This window comes from Parus major, linkage group LGE22, assembly GCF_001522545.3.
Source record: "Parus major isolate Abel linkage group LGE22, Parus_major1.1, whole genome shotgun sequence".
Lineage (NCBI taxonomy): Eukaryota > Metazoa > Chordata > Aves > Passeriformes > Paridae > Parus > Parus major.
In genome coordinates this window covers 144,078-159,127 of record NC_031798.1, presented here as the reverse complement: position 1 = coordinate 159,127, position 15,050 = coordinate 144,078, and the positions used below count along the sequence as shown (strand labels likewise).

The following is a 15,050-nucleotide window of genomic DNA, read 5'->3' as shown; positions in this document are numbered from 1 at the left end:
GGAGAGCAGGAAAAGGTTCTCCAGAGCTCCAGGAGAGCAGGAAAAGGTTCTCCAGAGCTCCAGGAGAGCAGGAAAAGGTTCTCCAGAGCTCCAGGGGTGCTGGGACAGCGCTCCAGGGGTTGTTGTGGGGTCTGTGCAGGAGCTGCAGCTGCACTGGATGATCCCTGTGGGTCCCCCCAGCTCAGGACACTCCACAATCCCATGACATGTCCATGTTCTCTGCGTACCTCAGCACCACAGGCTCGGTCTGGCTCGGGGAGCTCACGCTGGGCACGGCTGGTTGGGCAGCGCTGGGCGTTTGTTCGTCCGGAGCAGGAGCCAGGCAGGGGGACAGGGAGTCTTTGCTTTCCTGCACACAGAGATAAAGTTCCAAAATACAGAATTATACTTAAATTGCTCCACAGTATGACACTGCAAGACATCTGGGAAGTCCCAAAGGCTGCACAAGTCCTGATGACAGGAATTTTAAGGAATTTTACTTCTTTTAGACCATCACTTCTAAAGCAATAGCTCTTTAATATGGGCAAAACAAGGAGTGGGTAAAACCAGAACTAAGGCTGGATCACCCAGAATATCAGTGTTTAGTCCCACCAGCTCACAGAATTCATCTGCAGAGATCCCTTGCCCACACTGCACCAAACTGTTCCTATTCCAGCAGCCAACATTCCTCCTTTGCCTGCTTTACTCCTAAACATCACTGAGTGTACAACAGCATAACTGCACGAGCCCTAGCTGCATTCCCACAAAAAAAAACAGGAAAATTCACTGTTCTATGAACAAACCAGTTAAATTTAGCACTGGAATACGTGGCTCTACCAAAAGAAGCCTTTGAGAGGGCAAAGGGAGTCACAGCACCCGGATACACCCGTGTGTGTGTGGAGACAAGAGCAGGCACCTTCTCTTTGCAGACTCCTTTAACGATGTCAGACATCCTGCTCTCCAGCACAGGCTCTCCCAGGACTTTTGCTGTGCTGCCAGGCAAAGGTGGGAAATTGGACGCAAGCAAGTCAAACTTTGGTGTCTGAGTCTTTGTTTCTGCTGAAGGCTGAGGTCTCTGGAGAGGGAAAACACAAGTTACTAGAGCTGTAACACCGAGCACTGGAAGCCCTGAGCAAATGACAGGGAACTTCCTAGAAAAACTGTAAATCCCCAGTGCAATCTGAGGATTTTAGGACTCTGCCATTCCTTCATAACTGGGAAGGAATCTCCAACACTTGCACTTTGTGTGACTCCCTGCAGAAAGGGAAGCAGAACTTACTGAGACCCGCTCGTCCTCCCGTCTCCTCCGGCCCCTGAACACGTTCCTCCTTGAAAGACAAGAACAGCAGTCAGTGCATGCACCCATCTGCACAGGGCACTGCTCTGTGTCAGGGGACCACTGCTGAGCCCTCCCCACACACCCCAGAACCTCTGGCATGTTCTCCCTCCTCAGGAGGGGTCAAAGCTCCAGCTTTGGGAAAAGCTGGAACAGAGTTAATATTGGAACAGCTTCTCTTTCTCAGCTCCCTGCATGAGCATGTGACCAAGCACAGGGACTATTATTTTATAGTAATAAACTTATTAGTCTGATTTCTCACTGATCTGCCCTTTCAAGTGTCCAAACCCTGAATTAAAAGAAAAGAGATAAAACCAGTTCATCTTAAAATACTGAGGAGCATCAAATTCCCAACCAAGGATTACTTATAGCAGATGCCAACTTTACTTCAGCATCTATTTTAATTCTGGGGACAAATCAGTTCTTTTAAAATAAACACACCTCACTGTCTTACAGCCAGTTTGTCAGAGTAACCACCAGGAGAGTGAAACTGGAACCATTCCTGCTCCCAGCTCAGCATTTACTGCTCCTGATTTACTTAACCATCAGTTTTCTGGTGGTGCCCCTTACAGAGGTGTATTTTGTGCTGCTGGTTGATATCTTTGGCTCCCAGAGCCGAGCTGCAGCTGCTGTGTGACAGCAAACACAGGACACAGCCCTTTACCTGCCCCTGCCGACGCCGTAATCGCCGTTCTGCTCCAGCTGTGCCGTGGGAGAATCCTTCTGGGAGTACCCTTGCTCTTGGTGCCCAGATAACGAGCTGCTGTGTCTCTCCATGACAAAACTCCTGGAGCTGGTCCTGCTCAGGTCCCCCATGGGCAGGGCCCCGGCGCCGGGCGGCCCCTCGGGGTGCTCTGAGCTGCTGGAGGAGCGGAAATGGGGCTTCACCCTGCAGAGACACAGAGCACGAGATGTGGGACCCCCGAGCTCAGCAACTGCAGCTGAGTCACAGCTGACAAGGAAAGCAGGTCAGCAAGCACCAGAATTCCTGTTTGAGATTGCTGCCCAAAAGATACCCAGGAGGGGGAAAAAAAACAACCCCAAAACCTCAAACAACTGGAAAAAAATAATCCCAAAAGCCAGGTGTTGCAGAAGAGCCAGAAGAAGCCAAAGAGGAATTTTTCCTTTGTCTGGGCCTGCAGCACTGGCACAGGGCATTGGAAATGGAGCTGGAGAAACAAGCCAAGGCTAAGGAACAGACTGATCTGGGCACAGGCAAACAAACTGAAGTGAGACACAAGGCCAGGAGTAACTGAACGTGGCAGATGAGGCCAGGGCAGCTGAGCCCTACCATGCTCAGCCTGGCTGCTCCCATTCCCAAACCCCCAGCACTGACCCTGCAGCTCCCAACCCCCAAATGTTCCACCCCAGTATCAATTATTCTGCATTAAAGCTGTGGTTCCCTTGAGCACTGACACAGCTCTGCACACTCAGTGCTGTTGCAAGTTCAGGGTCTTAAATGCAGAATTCTCCAGAAAACCTCAGATCCAGGTGATGGAACAGTTTTTTGGAGCAGCATTTAAGTGTCTTCAACTGTTTTCTACTTTTGCCCCTCACTGGTTTTCCATGCAGCACTGATCAAAGACAAGAACCCTAAATTCTCTCTCCTCTGGTAAACTCTGCACATCTCATAATTTAAGGACAGCAGGAGGATTTTGCACACTGGTTGTTTTTAAACAATCTCATTATAACATTCCATGAAATCAGAAGAAACTCCCCAAGTACCAGCCAAAGTATGATTCCTCCATCTCCCTTTCCCACAAGGATGTTGCAACAAATCAGCACAAAATAAATACGAGTGGCTTAAACAAATGTTTAGCTACAGAGAAAAAAACTTCAGCACTTAACTCTTAACTGTCTGTACCACAAAACAAACCAGGTTTAATGGGCCAGGACAGAAACCCAAAAGCAGCAGCTGGATGAACTCTCCAAACACGCTGTTCTGCAGTTCAAGAGGAGGTTTTGCTGAACAGAGATGAATTCACACTTCCCAGCTTCAAGAAGCATCAAGAACCAGTTTTAAGGGCCCAATAAAATTTAAATTTCCCATCAGCAAAAGAAACCACAGGGAGGAGGTGGAACAAAGTCAACTAAATTGTTCCATTTTGTTCAAGATGTTCTCAAAATGGCACATTCTCAAGTCACTGCTCAGCCCTCAGATCTCATAATCTTACCCGTCATCGAGAAGGCCACAGTCTTGTCTGGGCAGAAGAGCAAAGCAGAAAAGACAAGAAAAGATAAAGGATGGGGAAAAAAAAAAAAAAAGAGCAGAGAGAAGGAGAAATGATGTGAGAGCAGGAGGAAGGAAGAGCAGGAGGAAGGAGAAGCAGGGAGCACAGGCTGCCCAGCCCCAACTGTGACCTGTTCTCTCTTAGCGCGATACTGGATCATCACTGGGCCCGCAGGACCTGCACAGCCTCACCCCAAAGCTGCAACCTCCAGCACCCAAACTGAAGTCTGTCCATAACCAGGATTTAAAAGCTTAGGGATGTGCAGATGGGATGTACAAGGAGGCATTTCAGGGTACTTGGATACACACGGTTCTTGCAGCACGTGTACTTCCATGACCTGAGAGCTTTACAGGTTTTTAAGACTGTGCACAATTTAAAATGAAGAAAAAAAGCCAAACCACCTTTGTCAAGATGTCAGCTGGGAGCTGAGCAGCTGGAGCAGGCAGAGTCACGCCCCCAGCTCCACAGCCTGTGCTAAGACTCTGCTGAGTCACCACAGACCAAAGCCTCAAGTTCCCCTTCTGCCAACAGCCAGAGACCTGAACTGCAGCACAAACCCACTCACAGCCCTGGCAACTGATTTCTCCAACAAAACCAACGACAATTCCCATGATCCCAGCCCCGTGCTGCACACAAACAACTCCCACCCCACACACAGGTTACTACTCCATTGTATTCACAGAGCAATTGCTCCAGCAATACAAAGTGTTTCCTCCTCCCCTGTGTTTATATCTGAGCTAAGTCCTTAAGAATTCACAGGAAAGATGGGGATAAAGCAAATAAATTACAGGAACAGCCCCAGCATCGAGCAGTTGGACGCAGCAGTCAGGACAAGCAACTCCCACTGCAGGAACCAGCAGCTCCACAAGCCTGATCCCAGCAGGAAAGGCTTATGTTGTGCTGCAGGAGTTTATAATCTGTGTATAACAAACATAATTACAAGTATGACCCTAGGAGGAAGTTATTTATTTGTCTGCAAAAATTCCTCTGAGGCTTTTCAAGGAGTTACCTCTGCTCCCTCCAGCACTGTGTCCATTATTTTAGGATCTTAAGTTACCACCTTCTATTTAATTTTTTTTAATTAAGTTGGAAAACATCACATATTTGATAAAACTAAATAATGTGGTCCTATCAGAAAGCACTGCATGTGACATGCAAGGAACACTTGAGGATCTCAGAGCTGAAATTTTTGCAGGAGTAAACACCTGGCAGAACTCTCTTACCGATTCCTGTGGAATGGGCGACCTATACTCAGAGAAGCAGCATTTGTTTTATATGATCCTGGTGTATTAAAGCCATTCACAAATCCACCGTTGGGAAACGGGGCCTGCAACAGACACAACAGGCTCAGTGGCTGAGCTACAAAGAAAACTTCTGCAGATTAATGATCAGCTTCAGCAGTTACTCATGGCTGTAATTTCACACTGGGCTACAGCATCTACTGTGGTGTGAACTCACTACTCCAGCCAAATCCCCACAGTCTGCACCTGCTTTAGCAGAGTTCCCCTATTCCTGGAAAAGCTATGGGCTCTTCCAGCCTGCAGGATAATGGAATTCCACACCAAAATTCCTTGAAATACGTGGCAGCTCCTCTGACAGTGCTGCTCTATCAGGGCCATGACACAACACAAAGTTCTGACCAAAAAAACCTGGAATTGCCACTCACTCTAGTGATTATTAACCAAATTACCCCTGATGGGCTGGGCTCCTCCTGCCCTTCTCAGCAGTTACTCACCAGTGGTGTCTCAAAGTAAGGTGCAGGATTTGGAGACCAGGTCTGAGGCACGATGCTGTAAATGGAGTACTGCTGAGGGCTATATACAGGCTGCATAAACAGGGGGGAGGCAAACTGGGCTTGGGTCTGCACAGGCTGGGGATACACACTGGAATCCACCACCCGGTAACCATTCTTAGCAAAAAACGTGTTGATGGCTTTTATCCTGGCCTGCAAGACAGCAAATGGCAGCGTGAGTTAGCTGGGGGAAAAGGAGAACGTGGAATCTTTCTGGCTGGGGGGATGTGAAGGTTGATTACTGCTTATGAATAAAAACTGATGGAATCTGTCCAGCTCATATCCATGATAAAGGGGAAGGACACACATTGCTTTAGCTGGGTGATCTGTAAAACTGGAGATGAACGCTGCTTCCTGCAGCACGAGCTGTCCAGACTCCAATCGTCACAGCTCCTCTCACATGCACTTTGCTCCAGCCTGCCTTGTGCAGCAGCCAACTCAGGACTCACAGTGGCAGGAATCCCTCTCCTGAGCTCTGCAAACCCAGATTCTGGGGCGAGTGGAGAAGGGAAGTCAGCACAGGAATGTATTTCACCCCCCCAGGGAAGCAGTGCTGTAACCAGCAGCCACTGAGCTGCAATTTGTCAGAGCTCCCCATGACCTCCTTCACATTTCCAGCCTCCTTATGGACAACCCCACTGCTGAGTCCCTGATTCACCATCATCCAAACAGAAACAACACAATTCAATCCCAACAGAAACAGCAGCTAAAGAAACCTCACCATTACTGGCTTGCCCTGAAAGGTTTTCACTTCTTCCCTTAAGTATTTGAACGCCTGCAGATACAAGAAAAGATCAACATTAGGATGTCTTGATAAAGTTGCACTTCCCAAAGGATGTTCCATGATTTAACACAAATCTGCAGTCATGTGCTTCCCTGTCAGCCCAGCTAAACTGATTAACACTTCAAATTCGGGTTTCTAGTGCCAGTCATGGCAGGAGAACGCTGAGGCAAGAGCCAGGTATGGGAATTATAACCCCACAATCTCTCAACTTTGGTCTTACTAACCAGAATCTGCCAGTAATCTCTTAAAACAACAAAAAGGGATCAGTAAATATTTCTTTTAAGCTACAGGAAGCACATGTGCACTTTGGTTGAGCAGGGGCAGGATTGAAGGTGGTGCCAGAGGAACCAGCAGCCTTACCTGCTGCGCGTCTGTGTCGGACTGGAATGTAACGTACCAGTTGTTGTTGTGAGCAAACTCACAGCTTATCACCTTGGGGCAGTTCTCATTCTTGAACAGAGCCTTCACCTCCTGGGGAGAGACAAGTTCAGGGCATTTTTACACTGAACACTAAAGTGACCTGAGTTTATGCTCCAGCTCCTCAGCTGCTGCTCTCCCATGACCAGGAATGGATTTTTATTCCCTGACCAAATTACCTGATTCTTAACCCACAAATCCTACTTCAGCCTCCTGGGCTCCCAAGATAAAACAGAGCAGGCCCAGCTGATAAGAAAATCAAGATCTGTGTAGACCTGGTGATATTTTCACATGAAACAGGGAAAGTGTGGCTTTAGATCAGCAGAGTCACAGAGATAACAATGATTCCATGAAATATTTCTAAGTCAAGGCAACCTGACAGCTTTGCAATAATCAGATTGTAAAGGGAGGGACAAGCAGCTGCTCGGTGTTTGCATTAAAGGAACCCATTAAAAATGCTGGTAGACAAACACCCTGTGTTACAACTTTAAAAAACAAAGAACTAAATCATTCTGTTCGCCAAGTATCAGGAGGAATTTTATTATCCTCCCTCCTTGGGCATTAACGAGCTCAGCTCATGCTGGGGCTCAATGAATGAGAAATGTTTAGTAACATTTCTTGCTGCCAAAACAACCCTCTGACTTCAACTAAAGTTATTGCTGTGACAAAATTTCAGCCTGAATTCCAAGCTATGCCCTGGACTGATTTATTTTCAGATCTGTAAAGAAACCAGCTCAAACTTCCTTCCAGAAAAGCCAAGCTAGCTCAGCTTTGGTGGAAAAAAAAAGTTTACTTAAGAAGATGTAAAAATAGCAGTAAATAATGGGAAGGGACAATGGCAGTAAGTTTTTGTTTTGGCTATTTTGACAACGCACCCAGGCAGAAAAAGTTCCTGATGTGTTCTAGAAGAAAAATATCCGTGTTTAATCCAATTAAACACCAGCTGACCTTTTCAAGGTGTTGTTTGAAGCCCTCTTGAAGACACCTTCCAAAACCAGCACCAGAGTTACTTATTTCCTTTCTCTTTATTTACCTCTATAGGTGTTGTTTCAGGGATCTCACGGAGAATGATAATACATCGTTTGTGGTTTGGTCTGACTTTCTCCCCCCTTTCATCCACTTGTACCATAGGAGAAGCTGAAAATAAAGTATGAAATTTGGACATTGGGCACATCTCAGCAGTAGCAGGCTCTCATGGAACTTGGAACCAAGAATGAGAATTCAGGAGTTTGGAACAGCCTCCTACTTGCTAAAGTTCCTGTCACCATTTCCCAGAACAACAAACCATAACCAGCTCAGAGACTACAACATCCCCCTAAAGCACAGAAGAATTCTTTGTACTGCTGATACAGATATCAAGTCCCAGACTTACATCTCAAAACTTCAAGAATAAGGTCCATATCCGTTGTCAGCTTCTTAATCCCTTCCATGTTGGCAATTGTCCATATTGGAACGAACTGATCACTGTCCATCTGAGACATCAAGTAAAGATCCTTTGAAAGATTCTCTCTAAAAAGACATAAAATTATTATTTAATAAAGAGCCTAAACCTGACTCAGAGAAAAGTCAAAACAAGAGGATAACTACAGGCTTAAATAAATATTCACCAGTACCATTCATAACTAAAACACCCTCAGATTTTCTCTCCTGGAACAAATCCCAGCAAATCAATACAAAGCAGAGTAAGATAATTTTAAAAAACCTTAATGAAACTTCAGTGGCCAACACATTGATCTGCAAAAAGGATCTGCCAAAAAGACCTCTGGTGCCACACAATAAATGATCTCAACGTTTTATGACTGTGGAGCACAGAAGTCATCCCCATCAAGGACACAGATGCACAGACAGGACTGAAACAGCTGGAAGGTGCCACGGGGCTTCTACAGCACATCAGCACATCTTGGTTTGTGTTTTTATCAAGATGATGGTGCCCATCAAGCCAAGGAGAGGGATATTTGCCAGGGATTTCAATGAAGGGTTTACACCAAGCTGAGTTAGCTGCACCTACCGTGAGAAGCAGAATTCAAGCTGTTTTCTCAAACATTCTCTAATGTCTTCTGTGGACACCGTGGAGCTGCTGTCACCTGAAAGGGACCACACCCACCATCAGCTCCCACTTTCATGGCAACAAGACCAGGCAAGGACACATCTCATGGCAGAATACAAGAATGAACCCCTCTGGGTAGCAAAAGCTCATCTGAGATGCTTAAAGACTCCCAAACCACACACTCCCAAAATGACTCTGATCCCACTTTGCACCTCTTGAGGCCCTACTGGATACACATGGACATGTCAGAGTTCCAACCTGGTCACACCACACTCAGAGCAGCTCCAGGGGGGTTACAGACACTGACAGCAGCATTTGAACTTCAGCACTCACCAGACACTTCATAGATTTGGTATCCCAGATCTTCAGTCGCCAGGACAATTCCATTTGCTGACGCCTCATCAACTCCTGTGCCATTCCTTGTGGCTTCACAGGATGGGGAATACATCACTTCATACTGTTTGCAGCTGTCTTCTGAGATCTCTATGTTACCTGGCAAAGGAACACACCAGCAGCAGGGAAACTCCTGTCAGCTTCAGTGTATTTGAAAAATTCTGGCTACCAACCTTAAAACATACTCAAGAAAGCTGTACCTGAGAGTGTCTAACCTTAGCCTGTATTTCTTAGACTTTGTGTTGGATAGAACTTACACCTCTCCAGTTTCAGGAAGATCTGGTTTGCACTAGGCTCTCAGGAAAAAGTAAATAAAGGATCCTGAAATTGATCCCCAAAGTGGCAGAGAATCTAAAAACCAGTCTTTCCACATGAAATCCAAAATATTTAAGCGTGGTTCCTAAAAACAAGGGATGAAAATTGCTTACACTGCCTCAATTGCTTCACTTTGTTACGAAGAGACAAATGAGTTTCTGTCAGGCAAAGCACAAACCCAGCGCTCTCTCCTCACTTCTGCTGACTTACCAGAAACCTTTGACAAGGCCACACAAGCTGAATATTCCCTTCTTTATCCCTAACTTTGACTATTTTGCAGGGAATCTTCTGCATCCTCTGCCATGCTTTGAGTCACCTCAGCTACACCCTGGATTGAGTCTGAGCTGAAGTGAAACCAGTTGGATTCTGGACACTGCCTGTGTGGTGAGGATGGGAACGGGAATGGAAGAGCCTGAATGGAAAGGAGTTAACCACGGATACTGCACAGAACAAATGTTCCTGACAGCTCTCAGCAGCACCTGGCTTCCCCTGGACTGCAGGTGGCCCTCAGATCTCATTTTCCTGTTCACAGGGTCCAGTGGATGCTCAAGTGCAGCAATGTCATGAATCCACACTCAGCACCCTGCTCCCCTCTTAGCGCGTTACTCGGTCATCACCGGGCCCCTTCAGAGCTCAGACACCTTCCTGCACCAAAACCCACTGCTGAGACCCCTTAAAAACCACCTTCTCATGCTCCTTTCACACACATTGCTCCATCAGCACTGACAACCTCAAGGACAAGAGCCAGAGGTTGCTCCTCAGAGCTGAAAGGCCATTTCACAGCCTCTGTCCCAACAGCTCACCCTCGGCTGGAGTCCCCTGGGCCGCTGCCGTCTCCTGCCACGTGTGCTCTGTGCCATTGGTGGGGGGCACGGCCTCACCGCTGCCCTGGGGCACTTCTTGCCACACTTTTGCGTTGGGGTTCAAGCCAGCACCTTTTGATGTTACCTGCTGAAGAGACCAGAACACCCTGGTTAGTTAGAGCAACCCAGAGAATCCTCAGAAGTCAAGCCAGAAAAATACAGGTGAATTTAGTGATTGTCTCTAGAGTTCCACATCTCAAGTGTCTACCAAGCTATTAAGCACCTATGTGATTTTTTTTTTATTAATGAAAACAGGAAAATCCTTGGTATTTTCCAAGTATTTCGTTTCTACCTCCATTAGAAGTGTTGCCTTCAACCTCTCTTTATTGACATCCGACAACATCAGCGGAGGCAGCGGCTACTCGGCAAGGACTCTGGGAACTCATAAGCTTTTAAAGACTTGACTGTCATAATGCTCCAGTCCCTTTCACCAGAAAGGGAAATTTTCCCTCCTCCAGACCCCTTCCTAGAAAGGAAGGTAAAAAAACATATGTCAAGGAGAAGAAACTGTATAACTTAACGGAATTAGTGACATCTGTACTAACCAAGCATCACCTGTGCTGTGCCAGGATTCCTCCTGAACTTACCCCATGCCCCCAGGAATCTTACACACATCAACAGACACTAATGATTTCCTTAAACTTGTAACCAAGGAGATTAAAAGATTTTGAATTGCCAAGACAAACTTACACACCATCCCAGCCTGCTGGGGAGAGAACAGGATCTTCTCACTTTGGGTCTGGGCAGCAAGGACCATAATTAGAGGGAGAGGGTTACAAATGAGACAGACAAGAAGAACTGCAAGACTCCAGCCTGGCCCCTGACACAGAGAAACGCTCATTCCCACAGCACAAGATAGAGTCCTTCAATATCCCTCTCCCAGAGCTGCTCAAAGGCATTTGGGTGAGGAATCCAGCAATCCAGCAGCAGCACAGAGGAAAAACATGGCTTTTGCTCCTTCCACATAGTGAAAAAACAACTATGGTTACAGGGTAGTGAATAAAACTACCCTTTTGCAAAAAATTCTCCCCCCAAGATATCCCAACACCCCACAAGCAGCTAAAACAGTTCCTCCAGCCACTGAACGATGCTCCACTTCACTGCTGCAATTTGCTGGACTTTAAAAGGTGAAAGCCATTAATGCAGCTCATATCCAAAAAGGCACAGATAAGCAAGTTGGATATGTCAGAGGCCAGGCTCCTGGATTCTGAAGTTAAGGAGTGGCTCACTACCAGGCCTCAAACACACAGCACAAGGATAAGGAAGCAGTTGCAATAGCTTTAGAGATAATTCCTCTGCCAAGGTCACACCTCGTGCCAGAGCTGTTTGCTGCAAGGACAAGCCCCAGCTCAGTAACAAGAAGTCTCCAAACACTGGAGAGGTTCAAGACAACCATGTGAGAAGCAAAACAAAGACCAGGGTTTTTGCAAAGCTCTGAGATTCAAACCCCCCACGCACAACTGATTTAATCCACATAGCAACATAGTCTTCCCCTCCTGTTAATCTTTGCCCAGGAGCAGAGCTGGAAACTAAATAGTTCAGGGTGAAAGGACACACATGTATTTCCCTCTGCAGATTTGAGTAGTTGCTCCCCAAAAAAACCAACCTGCAAAGCAAAACCCAGTAACCTGCTGCACCCACAGGCTTTGTCACTGCAGTTCAGCAGTTCCAAACTAAATTCTGCTCAGCTTCTGGTCACTCCTGGGGCAGGATCTCACCTGCCCACATGGGCTCCTGCTCACAGATCCACAGCCAGCAGGTCCCAGTTCCTTGAATTTACTTCTCAACAAAGCATAAAGAGACAAGACACATCCAAGAGATGATTCATTCTTTTCTAAAAATAAACTATGCCTCACTACCTACATCTCTGAGGGTAACACTGAGCTCAGGCCTAAAGTAATTTGAAGAAATAAATGTGGTAAAGTGAAACTGAAACACTTCAGGGTGGTTACTGCATTTCTGGAGGTGATTGGGGCTGAAAGCAACGCTGATGAAGTGATGAATGGATCATGAACACAGTGGCTGAGACACACACCTGGAACAGAGCGTGGGCCACTTCCCCTTGTGCTAGAAACAGTGAGCTGTAACAGCCCAGCAGGCTCCAGCCCTGCTCTCACTCAACAGCAAAACCCCACGGACTGGAGAGGATAAAAAGTCCCTAATTTACATCAGCTTTTGGGAAATTCATGCTGCGCTCCATGAGCAAACCCGCTCCGTCCTGGCCAGCGGCTCTTCAGAAGAGAAGGCCAAAATATCAATTCTTGCTTATTTAACTGAGGCTACAAACGCCGAGCCCGTGGGATTGGCTGCAGCACGATCCTCCCAGCTGCTATCGGGAACTTTCATGACGAGGTTAAAGCTTTACAGAGTGACAAAGGTTGGGAACACTCGCTGGGATCCACGAGCTGACAAAGCTCTCCTCCTCAGCACAGCTTCCCCGCTCGCTCACGCTACTTCCAGCGAACGTGGATCAAAGATTCTCCTCCAGCAACTCTTAAAAATTGGCTATTGAAGAAAATTCTCATTCTGGAACAAGGCAAAGGATATTTTTCTTATTGTAATTACACTTAAATTACACTTAAGCACGTTCAATTAAGTTAACAAAAATGCAGGCACTCAAGAGTTTTACAGCATTCAATTTTAATATTAAGTCGAATTATTCTGCAACCAAAATCCTAACCAAAAGCTTGTGACAGATTTCCTGGAGTAGACAAACTCTCTGAAACAGAATCAAAGCAAAAAATCCAGAAGAGAATTTAACCAAACTTGCAAGGGGAGAAACGAACCCTTTTCCAGAAATGGAAACGTAAGCAGATGGAAAAACCCCAAGGTCAGCAAAGCTCCGGGAGGCAGCCAAGAGAAACCTTGTGCTGGCTGGGGGACAGGCAGGTTGGGACCCCGAGGGGCTCAGACACAGCGTAACCTCCTTCTCTGAGCCCAGCCATGCACACTCAGAGGCTGGATAAGGAGAAATTGGTGTCAAACCAACACACAGAACTCCTTCAGAGCTGCTGGCAGGTTTCAGTATCAGTTCAGTGCTCTCAGAGTTCCAGGTAACTCTCACAGTAATTTCAGTGGTCACAGGAGCATCGCTCCCTGCAGGAGCTGCAGGGTTTTCCATCGGCTCCCCCGTGCCCAGGGGAGCCTCCTGCACCCCTTGGAAAAGCCAAGGCACAGCTGTGCTGTCTGAAGGTGGTACCTGTGTCAGAGGAGTGTGAACAGGGGCACTGTGGGGTCACAGGAAGCCTCACCTGCTCGAGAGGGCCAACAACACTCAGTGCTTCCCACAGTCCTGGCCTTCTAACCAGGAAACATCACAGGCAGCATCTCACCCACCTGAAACACACAGACTCCCATTTCCCCAGTAAATTATAAATATATGGAATTAGGAGCACATACCCATCTGATTGGAGCCCAGCAGCCATTATCAATTCAATTTCTCTCGGTGCATTTATTAATATTCCCAGTGCACCTAATTATTAATTGTTAACAGCACACAGATCCTGGCTTAGAGGGAGAAAAAAGGGCTGCCTCAAACATAAATGTATGGAACAGCAGGAGCCTTCCACAGCCCTTCCACAGCCATCACTGCAGAGATTTGGAACTAAAGGATGTTGAAGGAAACCCAATTCCCCCTCACACAATGTGAAGGGATCTGGCACAGTCGTTTACACCTCAGCTAGGTCTAAAACAAACCCAGCCAATCCCCCTGAAAACCTTGGGACTTCCACCCATCCTGTGCCTTATTTTCCAGGCATCCCAAAAGATCCCCAGATAAAGCTGCTGTCTGCTCCCAAGCATCCAACTGCAGCATTCCAGGACACATGAACTCCAGTTCTCTGACCTAGCAGTGAAAAGAAACCTTCAGAAAGTCCAGATAGTCCTCAGAAACTCAAAATTAAATATCACTGAGGCTTCCAGAATGAAGATCACATAAACCCCCAACACTATCAGAAGAAGATCAGAGTTGAGTTTGTGCTTTAGGACTCCCTAAAAATCCCAAAACGCCGATGAGCTCCAGCTCCCATCCACAGCAGCAGCAGCAGCAGCAGCCATGTGCACCCTGATGTGCTCCAGCTCCCATCCCCATCCCTGCATTCCAGAACCTGCCTCGTGCACCCGCCGCTCGCAGGGGCCTCTCACCACGCTCGGCCCGGGATGAGGCAGCTGCTCTTGCCTCCCATCAGCCTCAGCAGTTCCTCTTCCAGCAGAACACTGCAATCCCCAATTCTCCAGAATCTGTCACCGTGCTCGTGACAACTTTTATTCCTCTCCACCAAGCCGAGGAACTGAGCTGATTTGCTTAAAGAAAAGAACGCGTTTCCCAAAGTGCTTTATTTAGAGGTTCCTAACCACGGAGCACATGTTGGTGTTTGTGTGTGAGCAGCACCTCAGCCGGCCCCCGAACAAAACCCCTGAGCAGAATCGCCCCCGAGCTGAAGCCTCTGGAGCAGACACGGCCCAGCGCCCGCCCGGCTCCCTCCGTTACTCCCCCGGCCCCGCGCACGTTTTGGGACAAAACTCGGTGCAAAGTTTATAGCGGCCACCCGGGTTCGTTCAGCAAAGGCTGAAACCGCTTCACCGAACCCGTGAAACGCCGTGAGCGGGTGAAGCGCGGTCCCGGGCCACAGCGGACACGGCGCCCGCCCTCCTCGGTGACCTCCAGGGCCGGGCCGGGCCGCGCTCCTCGTCCCGCCCGGACCCAGCGCACCGGGGAACGGCAGAACCGCCCCCTCCCGCGCCATAAACCACCCCCACTGTTTAATTAACGCAATTAACGAGGCGCCGCGCTCGGGGCCGGCCCCGCGGGGCCGCTCCGCGTGTCGAGGGGCCGGGCCGGGCCCGCTCCCGGGAGGCCTCGGGGAGGCCCCGCGTGTCCCGCGTCACCTTCAC

At 47.8% G+C, this 15,050-nt stretch overlaps 1 protein-coding gene across 4 annotated transcripts in view; it reads right to left on the bottom strand.

The window, feature by feature from the left end:
- The window catches only part of LARP4 (La ribonucleoprotein 4), a 21,011-nt gene extending 6,108 nt beyond the window's left edge, over positions 1-14,903 (bottom strand). Inside the window, exons 1-14 of one of the 4 annotated variants that reach the window (XM_033520221.1) lie at positions 10,450-14,903; positions 10,098-10,245; positions 8,920-9,078; positions 8,548-8,623; positions 7,912-8,048; positions 7,573-7,676; positions 6,483-6,593; positions 6,060-6,113; positions 5,282-5,491; positions 4,770-4,873; positions 1,980-2,204; positions 1,259-1,307; positions 896-1,054; positions 228-349 (exon numbers count right to left, since the gene is read on the bottom strand). In XM_033520221.1, coding sequence (XP_033376112.1) covers positions 228-349; positions 896-1,054; positions 1,259-1,307; positions 1,980-2,204; positions 4,770-4,873; positions 5,282-5,491; positions 6,060-6,113; positions 6,483-6,593; positions 7,573-7,676; positions 7,912-8,048; positions 8,548-8,623; positions 8,920-9,078; positions 10,098-10,245; positions 10,450-10,500 — 1,709 coding nt within the window. In that variant the 5' untranslated portion in view covers positions 10,501-14,903. Of the gene's footprint in view, positions 1-227; positions 350-895; positions 1,055-1,258; positions 1,308-1,979; positions 2,205-4,765; positions 4,874-5,281; positions 5,492-6,059; positions 6,114-6,482; positions 6,594-7,572; positions 7,677-7,911; positions 8,049-8,547; positions 8,624-8,919; positions 9,079-10,097; positions 10,246-10,449 lie in introns of those variants that run through there. The other 3 variants (XM_033520222.1, XM_015652040.3, XM_033520223.1) reach the window with 3 other exon arrangements.
- Positions 14,904-15,050: the final 147 nt, after the last annotated feature.